Source organism: Gastrolobium bilobum, unplaced genomic scaffold (genome assembly GCF_033153095.1).
Source record: "Gastrolobium bilobum isolate Gb01-03AN ecotype WA unplaced genomic scaffold, APGP_CSIRO_Gbil_v1 utg14285, whole genome shotgun sequence".
Classification (NCBI taxonomy): Eukaryota; Viridiplantae; Streptophyta; class Magnoliopsida; order Fabales; family Fabaceae; genus Gastrolobium; species Gastrolobium bilobum.
Genome location: NW_026897131.1, coordinates 129405 through 149409, shown reverse-complemented (window position 1 = coordinate 149409; position 20005 = coordinate 129405). Strand labels below are relative to the sequence as shown.

Sequence of the window (20005 nt, the reverse complement as noted above, 5' to 3'; positions counted from 1 at the left end):
TAAATTTCTCGCCACTCGTTTTATGCTTCTCAATCTCTCGTTTCTACCTCTCTCTCTCTCTCTCAACTTCAAATAAAAGCTAATAACACAACATACTTTCCTTGATTCTCATTCTCATTTCGATTCTTATTCCGATTCCGATTCCTACTTCTACCTTCGTTCTCATGGGTTGAACAACCACCACGAAGCGATTTTGATTGGAAGCGGAAATTGAATAGATGGAGTGGGACAGCAATTCCGATCTCAGCGGCGACGATGACGACGGCGACACCTCCTCCTTCCTCCTCAACGACGACGACGATGATGATGTTGGACTTGGACCTCTTCCTTTCCCCATCCTCCAAACGGCGCCGTGTGGCTTCGTCGTTACCGACGCGCTTGAACCCGATCACCCTATCATATACGTCAACGCCGTCTTCGAGATGGTCACCGGTTACCGTGCTGAGGAAGTCCTCGGTCGCAACTGGTTCGTTATACTCACTCACTTTCATTCTTTTTATCTATTTTAATTTCTTTGCTTTCTCAATTTGTATCGTTGAGGTTTAGGTTTAGGTTTATATGATTTGTTTTGGCTTATCATTTTCGTTGTCGTGATGCTTGCTGAAAACCCTAGGCTGCCCCCCCTTCTTTTTTTTCTGTGTTAGGAAACAATTAGAATTAGAAATGCTTTGTTAGTGCCAAATACTAATAGTGGTTCTTTTTTCATTGTATCTGTCATTTTTGGGCATGCTTACTGAATTTTGGAACTATAATATTATATATGTTTGTATGGAAGAGTTTAAATTTTGACTTTCTTGTCATGAACTGCTAATTAATGAGAGAGTGAACGTGTTGGTTGTTTGGTCATTCCGGCAATTCAGATAGCTTTTAGGAATTTTGCTGTCTCTGTATTCAGCGCTGCAGATCTCGTTACTCTTTGGTGCTGCTGGTGGAGAATTGGGAATCTGAAGGCATTAGGCTGCTTTGTGTATTAAGGGGTTGGGAAAGATTAAATTGATATTGAATTGAACATGATGAGATACCAAACAGTGGGTTTTTTCCCCTCAGTACTGTACTGTATGTAGTTAGAAGCTTTTTGACTCATGCTAAATTCTGATACTCCACTGTTCAATAACTGAATGATTTTGAGTTCTAATTAAGAACATATTGTGAAAATGGTCATTTTGAGATAGCTTTCCTGATTAGGGACTTATACTGAGTTTTAGTACTGAGATTCTCATTGTTTTTTTTTGGTCCCTTGATTGAAGGGGGTTGGGAATCCAAAGCTGTTGGCTGCTTTGTGTAATAAAAAATGTCTGCATGGTTGGTACTTGGAATGGGTTTCTTAAGGGCCAGGCCTATTTATTGTCTTCAGATTAACTATTCATTTTGGGAACCTTTTTTCTCTGGCTTTTTTCTTTCTTGTTTTTTGGGCAGGGTTTTTTTGCACTAACTGTAGGTTAGTCATTAGTGTTCAAAGATCTACGAGGCTTTGGAACAGATTAGGTTTTGTCTTTCAGATTTAAAAACTGGAAGAAGTCTGCAGTGATTTAGAGAGACCAATATGAACTAATTAGAGTAGAATGTGGCCTCCATTGTCCTACTAATCAGAGACGTAACAATTCCTTGCCCGTATTTCCATTGTCCTACATCAATGTCTGTCCTATTTTATTAACTTAATCATATGGTATGCTGTACTATATTATTTCCAAGTTCCAACTTACATGGCCTCAATAAGAGAAATCATTGTACTATATATCATTGTTGTCAAACCCAGATCAATCATCAACTTAGTCTAGGGATCAGGTGTTTTGGGTTATTTGTCTCGAACAAGCTTTGGCATTAGCCTAAAACTTATCACCCCCTTCTTTTAGTCTTCAGGCTTTTGTTTATTTAGCAAGTGTCTCTGCTGCATGCTTTCCCATATATTTCTTATCTATCAAAAGTAAAGATGTTTACTTTCTAAGATTTATCATGAAAAGGAAGACTGGGTATTTGTTATCTTGATTCTCCCCCTTTTATGGAAAAATAAAATTCTATAAGGGAGAAGGAAGTACAAATAGAGGAAAGGTTGAAGGCTAAAGCGCTCTCAAAGAGCTGTTGCTGATTTATTTTTGATTTACCATTGTCTTGAATTATGGCTATTTGTGCTTTGGTTCTGCAGGTTAGAAAACATTCCATTTGTAACTCTATTGTGAAATTTTGTCTATGATTTGCCATATCTTTTGTTGTGTTATCTTTATAAATGCAGAAGCTCTTCCTGGTTGACTTTTATAACTGAATAGTGAGATGAAATATGGTTATGTAATTTATCCCAATGTTGCTTTGATTTGCAAGTGTGTATGCTTGTTTTGGGAAACTGAAACTGACTGCTGAAATGTCAGTTGCTTTCTAGGTTTCTATTCTACTTTTGTTAATTGTTCTCACTAAAGGCTTGTTTAATGCTGCTGTTCTTTGGTAGGATGTGTTGTATTGCACTAGTAGGGAGTAATACGACAAAAAGTAAGAAGTTTGAGTTGTCTGCAAACCTAGGAAGCATCTTTCAGATATGGGACAGGGATATGGCAAATCATTGATTAGTGGATCCTACAGATTTTAAAAATTGTAGGAACAATTCTAAATTAGAATAAAAATATCAATTTTCATGAGTCAAATTTATTCGCTGTATTGTGGAAGATGTTAGAAGTTCTCTATTTAGGAGCACTGTATCATTGGAGAAAGAAAATAATTAAGTTCTATAGTTTGATGGGTTATAATTACTGGCTGAAAATGTTTAATACTTTAGGGATGTTGATATCTAGTGAAATAAACCTTCATTATTCTAGGAGGTATTGTCCTGACTGGGTTAGAAGAGTAAATTATCGAGATATAAAAAGAAGAGTAAAAATGAAAGAATCCATGGTTTCCTGGTAGAACGCCATTTGATTTCACCCATAAAAAATGGCTGAAATGTGCAAAACTTCCACTAACTAGATGTCATTTTAAAAAACTCCCGGCTGGTTTAAAAGTCACCAACCTGACTATCTACACTTCCAGAAACGTGTACATAAACCCTTGCGTTAACTTTCCATCTAGACTACCAATGGATTTTTTTTTTTTTTTTTTTTTTTTAAATAAAACCATCTTATACCAAAAAGCCCCAAAACTCAAGAAAACACTGAAATCTAGAGTTCCATCTAGTCAACAATGAACTTAATCCAGCAACCCAGAAAACCTACCATCTTAGTTCTAATCTACCCTGAAATCATCAACCCAGAAAACACTCTAAACATCCATGAAGCCATAATTCCAGAAACCCGAAAATCCTCACCACTGGAAAGCCCCATGGCAAATTTTGATTGCCCATCAAACCGTCATCTCAGACACAAATAGAATCAAGCAACCCTTCCACTGAAATTTCCACTCCCAACAACTCAGGGGGTTACCAAAAACCAGTAGCAGCAGCCAAATCCTTCACAAACGACTAGCAACGTCATTGTCTTGAACCTCAAACACGGCGATATTTGTTACAAACAGAGTCTCACAGACCAATTCTAAATAGAACCAAGTTTTACAAATCCCCATCAAACTCAAAGGTCCGAACACTTTACTAACTGAAACATAATGGTGAACCCTTTGAAGCAACCACCACACTAGTAAACTTCAACCGTAAACTGCTACCATCAACCTCTACCTCTTCATGAATCCATTGTTGTCCAGTCACCATGAACGCCTATACCTCTCCCCTCCTCTAGTGGTTTGGATGAGAAGTTAGGAGAAGGGTTTATGAACATGTTTGTGGAAGTATATATGGTTGGGTTTGGTGACTTTTAAACCACATAGGTTTTATTAAAAAATGACCTATAGTTGGTGGGGGTTGGGTGCATTTTAGCCAAAAAGTAAAAAAACGGTAATTGATGTGGTACTGATTATTACATTAAATCTTATTATTGTTTGATGAAACTACTTATTTTTTTCATGATAAAAACAATGGAGACTAGTTCCTTACAAGAATACAGAAATACAGAAAACTAAATGATAAATCTAGAGTTCATATCTAGAATCTCTAGCCCAACTTCCCTATCTTTTCCTTTTTACTCCCTTCATGCCCATTCCCACGTTCCACCCCTCCCTTTATAACCTCCTCTTGTCCCTTTGGCTCCTTTCAAATTCCTCTCCAATTTTATTGCAGTTATTGCTGTTAATTCTGAATTTATTACTGTTAAATATCATAATCTCCCTTCTAGCCAACTTTCCTTTTTTGATATTTATTTCAGTTATTGATTAGTGCCTTTGAGGATCTCTTCTTGCTTCCCTATGGCTGTAAACAAACTTAAGAGGCCCATTATTTTTCAAAGAAAAAAAAAGGTTTTAGAGTTTGCTCTTCTGCTTCAACATCAATTATGGTTGATAATTTCACTCACTTCTGCAATTGGTGTTTTTGCATTGAAATGTTGTCACTTGTGACTTAGACTTCAATGCATGCAAGGTAGCTGTGTGTTTTTACATTAAGATTGGATGGGATAAAGAATTTAACATTTTGCTCCTTATTGCGAGAGATCAGTGGATGAGAGAATTTTTTTGCACAATGTTTATTGGTTACTACTTATTGCTAAAATTGAAATGGTAGAATTAGGTGATGTTGTAATTATTAGAATTTGCTGATATCAGTTATCCAGGTATCCATACCATGTACAATTGCTAATTTTTGGCATGAAGAATAACTGAATCTATGAAGCACCAATTCGTAAAAAAATTGCTCCAACGTATCCGATACGCGTCCCAGACGGGTACACTTCTGACACCGCTTTTGCAGTATCGGATGGGTCAACGGCTTCGATATGGTCAAATGGCAGTTTTGAGAATTTTTAAAAAATGAAGGTCGTTTTCTAACGGACGATTTTGGCCCAGAAATATCTAAATCAAAATCTCACTTCTATACTCACCTCATTCGAAGAAGCTTTCTCTGTTCTTCCTCTTTGGACGCTGTTGCTGTTCGTCCTTCGTTGCTCCGGCTATCTCCGGCGGTCTCTTTCGGTCTTCCTCCTTGGCTTCGTGCATCTTCCTGAACACTGAATCGTTCATTTTTTTTTTTTTCTGCTTTCCTCCAATACCTTATACCCACATCCAAAGACTTCTTCAGTAGATGCTTCTCTACTACTAAATCGTTCTTTTACTGCTTTCTCTGACTCTGAGCTGATACCTCTCTCTATTTGCATGTGCTGATGTGCCTTTTCGGCTTTGTCTCTGTCGGTTTGTCTTTATCCTTTGTCTCTGTCGGTTATCCTCAACTCAACTCATTCATTCTTTTTTTCTTTAATATCGTATATGAAAGAGCAGAGCATTAATAATATTGTATATCGTTTTTTTTTTTTTGGAAACATTGTCTTTATCCTTTGTCTATGTCGGTTTCTCTTTTTTATGTGTCATTGTTATTGTTATTATTATTGTTATTGTTTAATAAATTTTATTTTTATTTTGTATTATGTTAATTATTTATGCTTCTGTCTTGATTTTTTTTATTGTATGGATAATCTATTATTATCTGTGCTTATAATTTTCCTTTTATTATATTTTACACTCTATATTAAAAATATTATTTAATATTAAGACGTATCGGAATGTATCGAAATATTAATATTTTTGAAGTAACGTATCGATATTGCGTGTCGGGAACGTAGGGAAAACGCCATGTCGGTATCGGTGCTTCATAGAACTGAATAAGTAAGCCTGTTCCATCTTGAAAAGTCTGTTAATGGTAGTTCCCAATTTCAGAATTTTGTATTCTAGAGTTTCCATCTGATATGCTGAGAAATTGGACAACTTTGTTACCTTTTAAACCTCTTAGGCATATGTCTCTTGTTTTAATTTCTCTGTAGTCTGTTTAGGATGATATCATTTTATTTTTCCTCATTTTTCTTTTATAAATTTAATGCCATTTACAAAAAATTATCACAATTGGATGCCTTCAATAACGCTGGTATCCCAGCTTTCAATGTCCAGTGCTTATAGCGTTAATACGTAAAATATGATATTAATGTTAATTAAAATCTGTGCAACAATATTTGTTGTTCTTAGGTTAATTTAAATAATTTTTTATACTTTAACAAAAAACAGTGATAGTTGGATTGAGTGAATAAGTTTATTGTTATTAGTTTATGTTCACGCTCACCATGGGTACACTTTACTTTTTGGCATGTTTAGTCAATTTTTTAGTTTTGGTTAATGTTGAAAAATCTGGATTGGGCTTGAGATTAATGGTTAATAGTATGTTGTGCATACATCATAGTTATCAAATGCGGATTGCGGCATATCGCGGCCTATCCCGAAAAACGCTATAGTGTTATAGCGGGTTGCGGTTGTGGAAATAGCAGAATAGATATATGATAGAAATAATGACAAAAAGAAACATTTTTTAAAGACAGAGATAGCAGAACTGAGTGAGAGAGACGCGGATAGACTAAAAAACTCTTAAAATTTTTCTGTTACACATTTAAATTTAGGACAAAATTGACATTTTTCCCTATGACAGCAATGTGGCTGCAAATGCGATCGCAATGACAGTTACTGCGTTCTAGTGCGGCGCGGCGCGGTTTCTTGCGGCAAGGCACTGCAACGCCCATACGGCGCGGCTCGCGGCGCTATTGTGGCACAATTAACTACTATGGCATACATTAAAGACACTAACTGTTATTCGGCGTTAAAAGTTGTTGTGGTTTGATAGATTATGTGATGTTATTTTCTAACATAGATGAAAGATTTCTCATGTATGTTAAACGTAATACATGTTCTATTGTTGTGAGTATTTTGGAGTAACATTTGTTAGATGATGGATCGTAAACTTTCAATTGCTTCTCTTCCTTCCTTTCCATTACACTGTTATCTGTGTTAAAAGCTGTTGTGGTTTGACAGATAATACAAAAAATAATTTCTAACAAAAAAAAAGATTTCTCTTTTATGTTAAATATTATTTATAACTGTTATGTTGCTGTAAATATTTTGGAGTAACATTTGTGAGAATAAAACGGATAATCATTTTCACTTTTGAGAATTTTCCGTGTCTTTATAGTGTCTTTTGTTTAGGACACTTGAATGATGCAATTGCCAGCTACTTGTCAATAGTTTTTAGAGATGTGGGAAGTATAGTCCAGAGAGATTCTTTGTTATATCCAGTGAGCTGATTTAGGACAAAAGTGTCTCAATTTCAGCCTATATAGCTGTTTAACAGTAGAAAATATGGGGTGGTAGCTAGGTTAAATGATGAATAGAAAGCATTGAAAACTTGGTGCTTCAATGGTGGAGTTTTGAAATAGGAATGGTTTATGTATATGAATGGGTTGCTAGTCTAAATTCCTTGAAGGGTGATTATAAGTTTTAATTTCAGTTTCTTGGACAACTGCAATTTGGGCCAAGGCTGTTAGACTGTAACAGAAGTCATAGTAGAATTTGATAAGTAAAAAGAGATGTAGCACAGATATTGTGTGGTAATTCGTGCGTTGTTGTATGAAATGTGAATAGCTGTTTTAAGAAGTATACTGAACGGTGGCTTTTAATTTTCTTAATTCTTAATGTATGTCATGATGAGGATGTGGGTATTTATATCTGTTGGGTATACTTTTCTTATGCTTTATAGTTAAAAGGTAAACCTCGAGTTTGGAAGCTAAGAAATGGATGTAGTTTCTTGACATTAATTTGTTTGCAGATTCATTTTCTCTCCCGTCTTCCTTCTGCAGGTGTTTTTGTTTGTGTTCACTTAGACACAGGGCTAAATGCTGTGGTAGTTTGGGTGTTAATTTTTTTTTTTTTAATTTACTTTATTAACTCCAGGCTTGTAGGTTATTGGGACTGAGGTGCCTTGGTAGCTCATGCAGACAGACTTTGCTTATAGGTCTTTGTGTAATAATTTTGAAGATATGTTCTTCAGGAAGTAGGATGAGTACCCTGTGCACTGCATTAGGGAAATAAAGCAAAGAAAAGAAGGCAAAAGAGCATTCAATTTAAATACATAAACAATATGTGTTGGCCCTATGGAGAATATATATTATTACATTTCTTGCTTGCTTGAGTCTTTATTTTTAGGTGTTTCTAATTGATGTGGCTTTGTTCTAATCATTTAAAAATATTTTGCAGCCGTTTCTTGCAGTGTCGGGGTCCATTTGCTAAGAGAAGGCATCCATTGGTGGACTCGACAGTAGTTTCAGAAATTAGAAGATGCCTTGAGGAAGGCATTGAATTCCAAGGTGAGTTGCTGAACTTCAGGAAAGATGGATCTCCACTTATGAACAGATTGCGGCTGACACCTATATTTGGAGATGATGAGATAACTCATGTCATTGGAATCCAGTTCTTCACCGAGGCAAACATTGATCTTGGTCCTGTTCCGGGTTCTATAGTTAAGGAATCTGCTAAAACACCATTTCGGTTTCATTCTGTACTTTCCTCATTGCGTCCTCTTCCAGTAGGGGACCGGAATGTGACTCGTGGAGTTTGTGGGGTATTGCAATTGAGTGATGAGGTATTGTCTCTCAAGATACTTGCTCTCTTAACTCCAAGAGATATTGCATCGGTTGGTTCTGTCTGTAGGCGATTGTATGAGCTAGCAAAAAATGAAGACCTTTGGAGAATGGTGTGCCAAAATGCATGGGGCAGTGAGACTACACGTGTTTTAGAAACTGTGCCTGGTGCAAGGAGACTTGGATGGGGTCGGCTGGCGAGGGAGCTGACTACTCTTGAAGCTGCAGCATGGAGAAAACTGACTGTTGGAGGTGCTGTTGAACCCTCACGCTGTAATTTCAGTGCTTGTGCAGTTGGTAATAGAGTTGTCCTATTTGGTGGTGAAGGGGTTAACATGCAACCTATGAATGACACCTTTGTATTGGATCTCAATTCTAGTAATCCTGAGTGGCAACATGTCCAGGTGAGCTCTCCTCCCCCTGGTCGTTGGGGCCACACACTTTCTTGTGTTAATGGTTCTCTTTTGGTTGTATTTGGAGGCTGTGGAACACAGGGCTTGCTCAATGATGTGTTTGTTCTGGACCTGGATGCCAAGCCTCCAACTTGGCGTGAAATTTCTGGATTGGCACCTCCACTTCCTAGATCATGGCATAGTTCCTGTACTCTTGATGGTACTAAGTTGATAGTTTCTGGTGGATGTGCTGATTCTGGAGTACTCTTGAGTGATACTTTCCTCCTTGATTTGTCAATGGAGAAACCTGTCTGGAGAGAGATACCAGTAACATGGACTCCACCTTCTCGTCTGGGCCACACACTATCCGTTTATGGTGGTAGGAAAATACTGATGTTTGGGGGTCTGGCTAAGAGTGGGCCCCTGCGTTTTCGCTCCAGTGATGTATTCACGATGGATTTAAGTGAGGAGGAACCATGCTGGAGATGTGTAACGGGGAGTGGAATGCCTGGTGCTGGAAATCCTGGGGGCATAGCTCCTCCTCCTAGACTTGATCATGTGGCTGTTAGTCTTCCAGGTGGGAGAATTCTGATATTTGGTGGCTCTGTTGCAGGCCTTCATTCTGCCTCCCAGCTTTACATACTTGATCCAACTGAAGAGAAGCCTACATGGAGAATCCTTAATGTACCTGGACGCCCTCCGAGATTTGCTTGGGGACATAGTACATGTGTTGTTGGAGGGACAAGAGCTATTGTTCTGGGTGGTCAAACTGGGGAGGAATGGATGCTAAGTGAGCTCCATGAACTTTCTCTGGCAAGTACTGTCATCTAGATCAGTGAATAAAATGCATAGGCTATAGCGAGGTGAATGCTAAAGTTGTGAAATCATTTTCAGCAGAGTTGGCGGCAAAGGTTTGTATTGGTCACTGATAACTCTTGACAAGCATTGCTCTGGTCAGAACGTTTATGTATTGAGTCGTTTCCACAATGCATTTCATTTTATGGTTTGTTCTGGCTCGAGAAGGACTTTTCAACGAGTGGCTCAATTACCATGTTTGGTTCTTTGAGGTTGTGTACTTGTGTGAGACTTTGCCCTTTAGTATGCGCAATGAATTATTTTTCCTGAATAGAGTATTAGTGTCTGATAACAAGTAGGTAATATATTAGGCTAGTCCCTCACTTGAATTCCCCATGTGTTGTTCAAAATGTGTAATTTGAACCATGACAGAGGATAGACAAAAAGTAAAAAAATGCATGTTCATAGTAACGTAATTAGGTCTACTGTATGTAATGGAAGATTCTACTTCTATTGTATGCTTTTGAACGTGAGTCAGCTGACATGGTCATAATTGGTTGTACTGGCTAGTGCCACTGCAAACAGGTGTATAATGTTCGGAACGCTGCAGTTTGTACATATTTGCCTAAATATTGTGATAATATGGAGTATGGTAAGATTTGTATGATTTATTATTATCATTACATATTTGCCTAAATATTGTGATAATATGGAGTATGGTAAGATTTGTATGATTTATTATTATCATGATCATCATGATGTGCATCGCCTGAGAGAATTTCAACTTTTCACCCTTTATTTTAATATATTTTCTCATAATTGTTGATTTATTTGGATGATTCGGATCATTTGCATATTCTGGTTTCATATGAGAAGATTCACTACGGAAATAAGTGCATCTATACGGGTCGCTTGCCCGCTTAATCATATTCAATTTGTAAATTTAAATATACTTTTATTTTATTTTATTTTAATTTTTTTGGGTTGTTGAATGGGACACCTTTTTTTTATTTGAATATTTTGTGCTTTTTTTGAAATAACTCAAATTTCTTATGCATTTTCATAACCGCAACGCCTATCTATTAATTTAGTTATTCATAAATTTAACTTTACTAATTGAAAGTGTCTATGAGGCGTCGTAATACAAATACAACTATTTTGAAGTGGTATTGCATAGCTGGGGAGTAATTTGCGGGGCTAGCTCATCGATCTAATGTTAAAGCAACTACGGCTTGTTTTCATTCTTTGGAAGTTTTAACCTGTTAGAATATATTAAATATGATTAGATATGATTAGTCTCTAATTATTATGATTAGATATGATTAGTATGTAATTAATTCTGATTGTATTAGGTTTGTATTAGGTCTAGGCTTTTCACTTAAGCCCATTAGAGTCTCTATATATTGTAACCCTCTAAATTAAATCAATACACAATATATTATTTTATATTCAAGTTGGTATCAGAGCTCTTTTGTTCTGAGGACCCTCGCTTCCGCTTAGAAACTTTGTTTTTGCTTTAAAACCTAAGCCCACTGCTTAGGAGTCCTCTTTCTTTGCCGTGCGTCCTTCCGGCAAGCCATCTAGGGCTGTAAACAACTTCTGAGTAATTTTCCAAACGCGTCAGCACCGTCCGCCACTAGGACCACTGTTCAGGCCACCGGAGACGTTTTTTCGGAGACTTTTTCATACCAGACGTCACGCGATCAGGACCGTCTCCTCCCGGCGATCAAGTCTGTGGAGGTCCGGTCACCAACGCATCCCTCACGCGCCTCACGCGCCGCCCACCTCCTCTGCGCGTGGGCCTCACGCGCCACCTTCAACCGGCGCGTGTGCACTACTCCGACGGCTTTTTCCGGCCGGTCTTGGACAGAGAAGCTCGCCTTCTCCTCCCCTTTCTGGATCTGTGATTGTTTTTCTGTGGGTCTGACTTTAGACGCGTGGTTCTCCTTGATTGGATATCGTTTGCCTTCGTTTACGGCTTTTATATTTTATCTTTAAATGGCAACAACATCTCCTGATCTCTCGGAGGTTAACTCTCCTTCTATTGTTGCAAATATAGCTCAGTCAGACAATGCATCATTTGGTTCAGGTTCGGACTATGCTGCACTCCAAACCCCTCTCAAGAAGGCTTCTCCTCAGTCTCAGCCTTATACTGGTAATCTCGTTGCTTGTGTTTCTCATTCTACATCACTTGGCACTTGGATATTTGACTCCGGTGCTACCGATCATCTCTGTGGTAATAAGGAACTCTTTACATCTCTTACTTATTCTGATCATTTACCGTCTTTTACCCTTGCGGATGGAACCAAAGCCCCAGTTCGTGGGATTGGACAAGCTCGTCCGACCTCTACCTTGGCCCTGACATTACATTTCTGGCATCCCTTATAACTTAATTTCTATTAGTAAGTTGATCCACTCCCTCACTTGCACCATTACTTTCTCTAACCATTCTGTTTCTGTGCAGGATCCGGGTACGGGGAAAATGATTGGAGTGGGTCGTGAGTCACGGGGGCTTTATTATCTGGATGTGCCTCGTCCTTCAGTAGCATGCTCTCTCACAGAATCTCCACAACTTATCCACAATCGCCTTGGTCATCCAAGTCTTTCAAAGTTGCAGAAAATGGTTCCTCTTTTGTCCGGTCTTCAGTCTTTAGATTGTGTGTCATGTCAACAAGGGAAGCATACACGCTCCTTTTTTGCCAGTCGAGTCAATAAACGAGCTGATGCCCCTTTCTCTCTTGTTCATTCAGATATCTGGGGTCCAAGTCGTACCTTGTCTGTCTTAGGTTTTCAGTATTTCGTTACCTTTATTGATGATTTTTCCCGTTGCACTTGGACCTATTTAATGAAAAATCGTTCTGAGTTATTTTCCATTTATAAAAAGTTTTCTACTGAGATCCATACTCAATTTGGTGTTTCAATTCGTATTCTACGTAGTGATAATGCTAAGGAATATGTTTCTATTGATTTTTCTAATTTCTTGGCCACACAAGGTACTTTACATCAAACTACTTGTCCTCACACTCCACAACAAAATGGGGTGGCTGAACGTAAAAACAGACATCTCATTGAAACTTCCCGTACCCTTCTTATTCATATGCAGGTTTCCCTTCACTTCTGAGCAGATGATGTACTCAACTCTTGTTTTCTCATCAATCGCATGCCTTTATCTGTGCTCCACAATGACATTCCTCATAATCTATTGCTTCCAGATGTTCCTCTTTATCCTCTAACTCCATATGTCTTTGGTTGTACTTGTTTTGTTCATGATCTCACTCCTGGTAAGGATAAGTTAACATCCAAAGCCTTTCAGTGTATCTTTCTTGGTTATTCTCGTCTTCAAAAGGGTTATCGTTGTTATTCTCCCGACCTTAAGCGTTACTTAGTTTCCGCTGATGTCACTTTTCTTGATCAACAACCCTTTAATTCTATCCCATCTCAGTTGTCACAGGTTGATCATGTACTTCCTGTCCCTTTTCTTGACTTGTCTTTGCCAGCTGTAGGTGCTTCTATTCCAGATGAGCAACCTGTTGCTTCTATACTTGAGGACTGTCCACTTCTCACCTATCAGCGTCGCAAAACTGTGCCTCCTGTCGACTCGACTCTTGCTGACTCATCGCCCACTGCTGTTGCTTCTTCCCCTCGGATCCTTCATCAGAGACTCTTCCCATTGCTCAAAGAAAAGGTACACGTACTACTCGTAACCCTTATCCTCTTTATACCTTTTTGAGTTATGACCGTCTTTCTTCACCTCATTTCACCTTTGTTTCTAGTCTTTCTTCTATATCTATTCTTAAGACCACAGGTGAAGCACTTTCCCATCCAGGGTGGCGCCAAACAATGCTTGATGAGATGACTGCACTTCATTCCAATGGCACTTGAGACCTTGTTTTTGCTCCTCCAGAGAAGTCTATAGTTGGTTGCCACTGGGTTTTTACTGTGAAAGTTGGACCTGATGGCCATATTGATCGTCTCAAGGCACGTTTAGTTGCCAAGGGTTTTACTCAAATCTTTGGCCTTGATTATAGCGATACATTTTCTCCGGTCGCTAAGATGGCGTCAGTCCGCCTCTTTCTTGCCCTTGCTGCTGTTCGTCACTGGCCACAAAATGCCTTTCTTCATGGTGATTTACAAGAAGAAGTTTACATGGAGCAACCACTTGATTTTGCTGCTCAGGGGGAGTCTGGAAAGGTGTGTCGTCTTCGGAAACCCTTATATGGTCTCAAGCAGTCTCCTCGAGCATGGTTCAGTCGCTTCAGTTCTGCTGTTCAGGCGTTTGGCTTAATCCGCAGTAAAGTTGACCATTTTGTGTTTTATAGGATTACATCTCTTGATAAGTGTATCTATTTGTTAGTCTATGTTGACGACATCATTCTCACCGGAAGTGATCAAGACGGAATTCATCAGTTAAAACAGCATTTGTTTAGTACATTTCAAACAAAGGACCTTGGGAAGCTGCGTTATTTCTTGGGAATTGAGGTGGCGCAATCCAGACATGGCATTTCTATCTGTCAAAGGAAATATGCCTTGGATATCCTAGAAGAAACTGGTATGTTGGGGAGTAAACCAGTTGATACACCCATGGATCCTAATGTCAAGTTATTTCCCGGACAGGGGGAGCCATTATCTGATCCTGGACGTTATCGGAGGCTAATTGGGAAGCTCAACTATCTTAGTGTGACTAGGCCAGATATTTCTTTCGCTGTTAGTACAACTAGTCAGTTTCTTGATTCCCCTTGTGATTCACATTGGGATGCTGCTGTGAGGATCCTCCGATACATCAAAGGAGCACCAGGAAAAGGTTTGTTGTATTTAGATCAGGGAAATACAGAAATTTATGGTTATTCAGAATGCTGATTGGGCAGGATCACCCTCGGACAGGCGCTCTACTTCTGGCTATTATGTCTTCTTTGGAGGAAACTGCTTTTCGTGGAAGAGCAAGAAACAACTTGTTGTTGCTCGATCTAGTGCAGAAGCTGAGTATCGTGCAATGGCAAATGCTACCTGTGAGTTAGTCTGGTTAAAGCAGTTGATTCAGGAGCTTCATCTTTGTGAACAGAAACAACCCATGACACTCATCTGTGATAATCAAGCTGCGCTACATATATCCTCTAATCCTGTCTTTCATGAGAGGACAAAACATATAGAGATTGATTGTCACTTCATTCGAGAAAAGATTCAGTGAGGAGAAATCAAGACTGCTTTCATCAACTCCTTTGATCAACTAGCGGATGTCTTCACTAAAGCTCTTAGAGGTCCTCGGGTTCAATATATTTGTAACAAGCTTGGTGCTCACAATATATATGCACCGGCTTGAGGAGGAGTGTTAGAATATATTAAATATGATTAGATATGATTAGTCTGTAATTATTATGATTAGATATGATTAGTCTGTAATTAATTCTGATTGTATTAGGTCTGGGCCTTTCACTTAAGCCCATTAGAGTCTCTATATATTGTAACCCTCTAAATTAGATCAATACACAACATATTATTTTATATTCAAGTTAACCAAACCAAGTCTTGGAAACTCGTTTAATCGGAGTTATCAAAGTCAATAACCAAATGGTATCTATCTATGGAACACAGTAAGTGAAGCCAAGTGCCATCTATAAGATCTCTTAAGAAATAATGGAAAATGGAGGACGACTGTTTCTTTCTTTAGAAGCATATCAAGGCTCTTTGAACAAATGGGGGATTTTACACTCTTAATTTCCTTCTCTGCATTATCGGTATTTATCAATGGGGGTCGTTTAGTATTGCGGGGGCCTTAGCGGGTTATTCCTCCTTGAAGATGGTGCCCCCTTCCTTGATGTGTGGCTTTGGAGGTTGCTTTTCATCTTTTGAAGGTTGGAGAATACTCTTGGGTTTATTCTAGGTGAGTTGATGTTTAGAAACTAGCATTTCACTGAGCTCTATGATGATTGGTTTGTTAGGTTTCCATATTGACAATGTGGCTTGAGTTAGGGTAGTTTGAGTTGGATTGAGCTTAAAACCCATTATAAATGTTGTTAAGGATGATGAATAATCGATGAAAAGGAGTTAAAATCACCACTTAGGACACCTTACATTAATTTCAAAAATTGGCATGTGTTAAGATGATTTTCTTGAGTTTAAGACATGCCTTTGGATTGTTAGTGGTGATGATATTCTATTGTCATATAGGATCAAAGAAAATGAGTCCTTGTTGATTGACCAAGCTATGGAAGAACCTATGACTATGGAGTTTGATTAATCTACTTGAGTTGGTGAGTTCATGCCTAGTTTATGGCATTGGATTGCTTCGATTGCTGATGAATATTGGTATTCATTGATTTGCATTGATTGATTACATTGTACCTTGATGTAGGTATTTAAGTGTAAAGTTTGATTGTTGGCATTTGGTGGTGAACAAAGGTTGAATTGGAAGCAATTGAGGTAGGCTTTCGGATATTGGGATTTATCCCTTTGTTGTTCCACCAAGTCCCGAGTGGATTGTGGTTTTGTGGTATATGTAAATTGTATGAATTGAGATATAACATTTTGTGTATATTCTTTTGTGTGCCACACAAGACGGCTGTTTCCTTGTGTGAGGCATAAGACGATTTGGTATGTTGCAAGAAGGTTGCTTCCTTGCGAAATGCACACGTTGTAGATCTCTGGCCAGTACATTTATTATTGCACACATTGCAATTTATATATTTATATGCTTTATTGTCATAATGTCATGCTTTTATGTCAAGTGAACTTTGGGGTGAAGAAATCCTCCAATTACCCTTAGTTTACTAAGATATATATGTATATCTCACCTCCTATTGTGGAAACCCCTTTCAGGTACAGATGATGGGGAGCATCCGATGGCAGGAGGCCAAAGTATACTGTATATGTAGATGGCATGCTTAAAAATATTTTTGGAATTACCCTATGTATATGTTAGATGAACATGTATAGGAATTATATTTGATAACCATTTGATATATATACATCATGCTTTATTTCTATAGACTTAGCTTATGCTTACCCCCCTTGGTATCTCATGTTGTTGAAGGGAGCCAAGGATTTGAGCATAATGTTTTGTAGCTAAGTTCCATAATTATATATTAAAGGCATTTGGACATTGTGTAATCTTGTACTTATTGCATATATGATGGAAGGGCATCGATGCCTATTTTGATATCATGTGATCCTTGAAATGGCAAGGATTGTGTATTGTAGTAGTTATACAATGTCAATTAGGTAAAAGAAGACAATTGGGTTGGGAATCAATATAAATATAAGGATACCCTGTCTTGTGGTCCATTTTTCATATCCTATATGATAGATTTGGATGCATTGGTCTTCTTGGAAGTTATAGATCTTTTTTTTAGCTTTCAAACGAGACTAAGATCCTGTAAATTGGATCAATATAACCCAAGTTATAGATGAAATACCAAAACAGGTTTTAATTCTCTGTTCTTGGCGCTGCGGGCGCAGTCAAACAGAAGCAATCCCGCTTCGTGGTGCTTTCAGCGCCGGTCCCCTATAGGTTCAACAATATTTTCTTAGAAAATTCATAATTTAAGCAACGATGCTTTAAATTGAGTACGGTTTGAACTCACGCGAAGCTAACAATGAAATCTATAACATAATAGGAGATGAGAATCATAGAGAAAATAGAGAATTTCCAATGTAATAAAAAGTGAAGACGGTTTAGTGCTGAACATGAAGAAATTGAGTTTTAAGCCTTGTTGGTCTTAAGGGACTACTTGACACTTCGTGGGAGCAACATATGGCTTAATTAAATAAACATCAACTGTCTCTTTAAGTTATGATTACAGTTGTTTTTGGGAATTGTTTTAATTATGGAATTAATTTAAAACATAAACGTTTATTTACGAAAAGAAAAAAGTTTATCAGTATCTTAACTCAATTGCTGTCACTTAATGCCATACACAAACAAATCGGTTCTAGAAGGGGTAATTACACCGCAAGGGAGGGGTGATGGACTCAAACCTGCTGAGTCCCGCAATATTAAATGAACCCCATTGATAAACACCGGTAATCGAACACCAAAGGGAAATTAAAGGGGTAAGATCGCCGGTTTGGTCGAAGAGCCAGCATATCAATCGTTAGATTTATGTGATGGTGTGGTGTGTGGGTTCAATGCAAACATCCAACGGTGGTTATGCTCCAAAAGCAAGAAAAAGGAGGACACAAGAAATTTTGGAGATAAGTTCATGTTATAAAAAATTCTCTCTTGCTTCATCTGTCGTTCTCACCTCTCTGTTTTACAGACAAGTAGCTTCTTGTCAGTTGAATAGAATGTCAAATTCTGTTTACTATTGATAAGTCGTTATTATGTAGGAAGATTCCGTGAACTTCAACTACGGTTTACTTATCATATATAACAAGCGTCGACATCCTAGGTGGAAGGTACTTAGGCAAGTGCGAACTGCCAAGTGGTAACCTAATTCATAGTATTTATCGTTACAGATTTTGTTCATATGTTTATGTCTGGCAGTCTTAGAATATAGCTAGCTAATTCATTCAATCAAGTACATAAATGTTATCAAACTAATTCTTTAGACCCATGTAAATGATAGAATGGCTTCGCGGTTCCTTCATATGATTATTTTCTTCAATAATCACGTATGATTTTGCATACTAAGTTAACTACTTTGCCTAATCTTTCACTTTGTTCCTCAACATCATTATAGTATTTTGAATTCTTACGTGATGAGTATGTCGGGTGGTGATGCTACAATTGTGGTTGTCGTGTTCCTGGGTAGTATTTTAACCTGTCACATTTTTTTGTTTCCTTCTTCTATTATGTGTTGGCTTTTCATTGCTTTGGTCACAAGGTTTCTAATTGAACGCTAACATTTTGCAGTTGTGGTTGCGGTGACGATACGTATTTTGGTTTGTGTATGCCGAAAAACACTTCAGATTGGTAGTGAATCAGTTAGTCCAGACTCACAATTTCTTACACTCACTATGGATAAATTTCTGAATGATATGGAAAAGGAGAAGTCAATCAAGTTTACTGATAAGCAACTAAGGATTGCAACTGATAACTATTCTATCTTGTTGGGGTCTGGAGGTTTTGGAGCAGTTTATAAGGGAGTTTTTAGTAATGGAACAATTGTAGCTGTGAAGGTTCTACGTGGCAGTTCTGATAAGAAAATTGAGGAGCAGTTCATGGCAGAAGTTGGTACAGTTGGTAGAATTCATCATTTCAATCTTGTTAGGCTCTATGGATTTTGCTTTGAAAGAAAGTTGATAGCATTAGTTTATGAATACATGGGGAATGGCTCTCTTGATAGGTATCTGTTTCATAAGACCAAGACCTTAGGATATGAAAAGCTTCATGAGATTGCAGTTGGGACGGCAAGAGGCATTGCTTACTTGCATGAAGAGTGTCAACAAAGAATAATCCACTATGATATAAAACCAGGGAATATTCTATTGGATAGGAACTTTAATCCTAAAGTTGCTGATTTTGGTTTGGCCAAGCTTTGCAACAGAGAAAATACTCATATAACCATGACTGGAGGTAGGGGAACTCCTGGTTATGCTGCACCTGAGCTTTGGATGCCATTTCCTGTGACTCACAAGTGTGATGTTTACAGCTTTGGCATGCTGTTGTTTGAAATCATAGGCAGAAGAAGAAACCTTGACATTAAACTTCCTGAAAGCCAGGAATGGTTTCCAATCTGGGTTTGGAAAAAATTTGATGCTGGACAACTGGGGGAGTTAATGATAGTCTGTGGGATAGAAGAGAAAAATAAGGAGATTGCTGAAAGAATGGTTAAGGTAGCTCTGTCATGTGTTCAGTATAGGCCAGAATCAAGGCCTATAATGAGTATTGTGGTTAAAATGTTGGAAGGTTCAGTAGAAGTTACGAAACCTTTGAACCCATTTCAGCACGTGATGGGTGGGACTTTGGCTGGTCATCCAGTCCAAGTGTCACAGAACTATATAACAAATATTTCTTCTGGCTCTTTTGTTATGGTAACTGACTCTAGCATTGTATGTGCTAGTCCTACTGTGAGAAAGCATGAGATTGAATTAGCCTCTAGCAATGGGTGATGGAGGACATACGCTCCTTGATGGAAGGTTTCCATGGATTAAATAAGTTGTATAATAATTTCTTATCTACTTATTTGATTCTATTGAATCAAATTTATTTACACGTCTTTTTCTTTTAATAATGTTCTTTTCTCTGTGCCTCTAAACTATTTGGAGTTAACAAATCTGCATAATAAGTTAAGGCAAAAAGTGAATATAGGTGTGAGAAAAAAAAAAGGATATGTTCATGATGCATCACTAGGTTTGGTGTGTAGAGGAGCTCATTCATTGAGTTAGGGTCAACAAAAATTTAGATGGGGC

At 38.0% G+C, this 20005-nt stretch overlaps 2 protein-coding genes across 3 annotated transcripts; both read left to right on the top strand.

Annotated features, from left to right (window-relative positions):
* On the top strand, positions 1–10339 carry LOC133304397 (adagio protein 1-like). Of its 2 annotated transcripts, none has more exons than XM_061504437.1 (2): positions 1–449; positions 8102–10339. In XM_061504437.1, the coding sequence occupies exons 1-2, from the start codon at positions 219–221 to the stop codon at positions 9692–9694; spliced, it is 1824 nt and encodes a 607-aa protein (XP_061360421.1). In that variant the 5' UTR covers positions 1–218; the 3' UTR covers positions 9695–10339. The 2 variants fall into 2 exon arrangements, with proteins under 2 accessions (XP_061360421.1, XP_061360420.1); XM_061504436.1 differs by having other exon boundaries at positions 1–466; positions 8089–10338.
* Positions 10340–18595: 8256 nt separating this feature from the next.
* LOC133304402 (rust resistance kinase Lr10-like) lies at positions 18596–19705 on the top strand. Its single transcript, XM_061504442.1, has one exon. The coding sequence runs from the start codon at positions 18611–18613 to the stop codon at positions 19703–19705; it is 1095 nt and encodes a 364-aa protein (XP_061360426.1). The 5' UTR covers positions 18596–18610.
* The last annotated feature ends 300 nt before the right edge of the window (positions 19706–20005 follow it).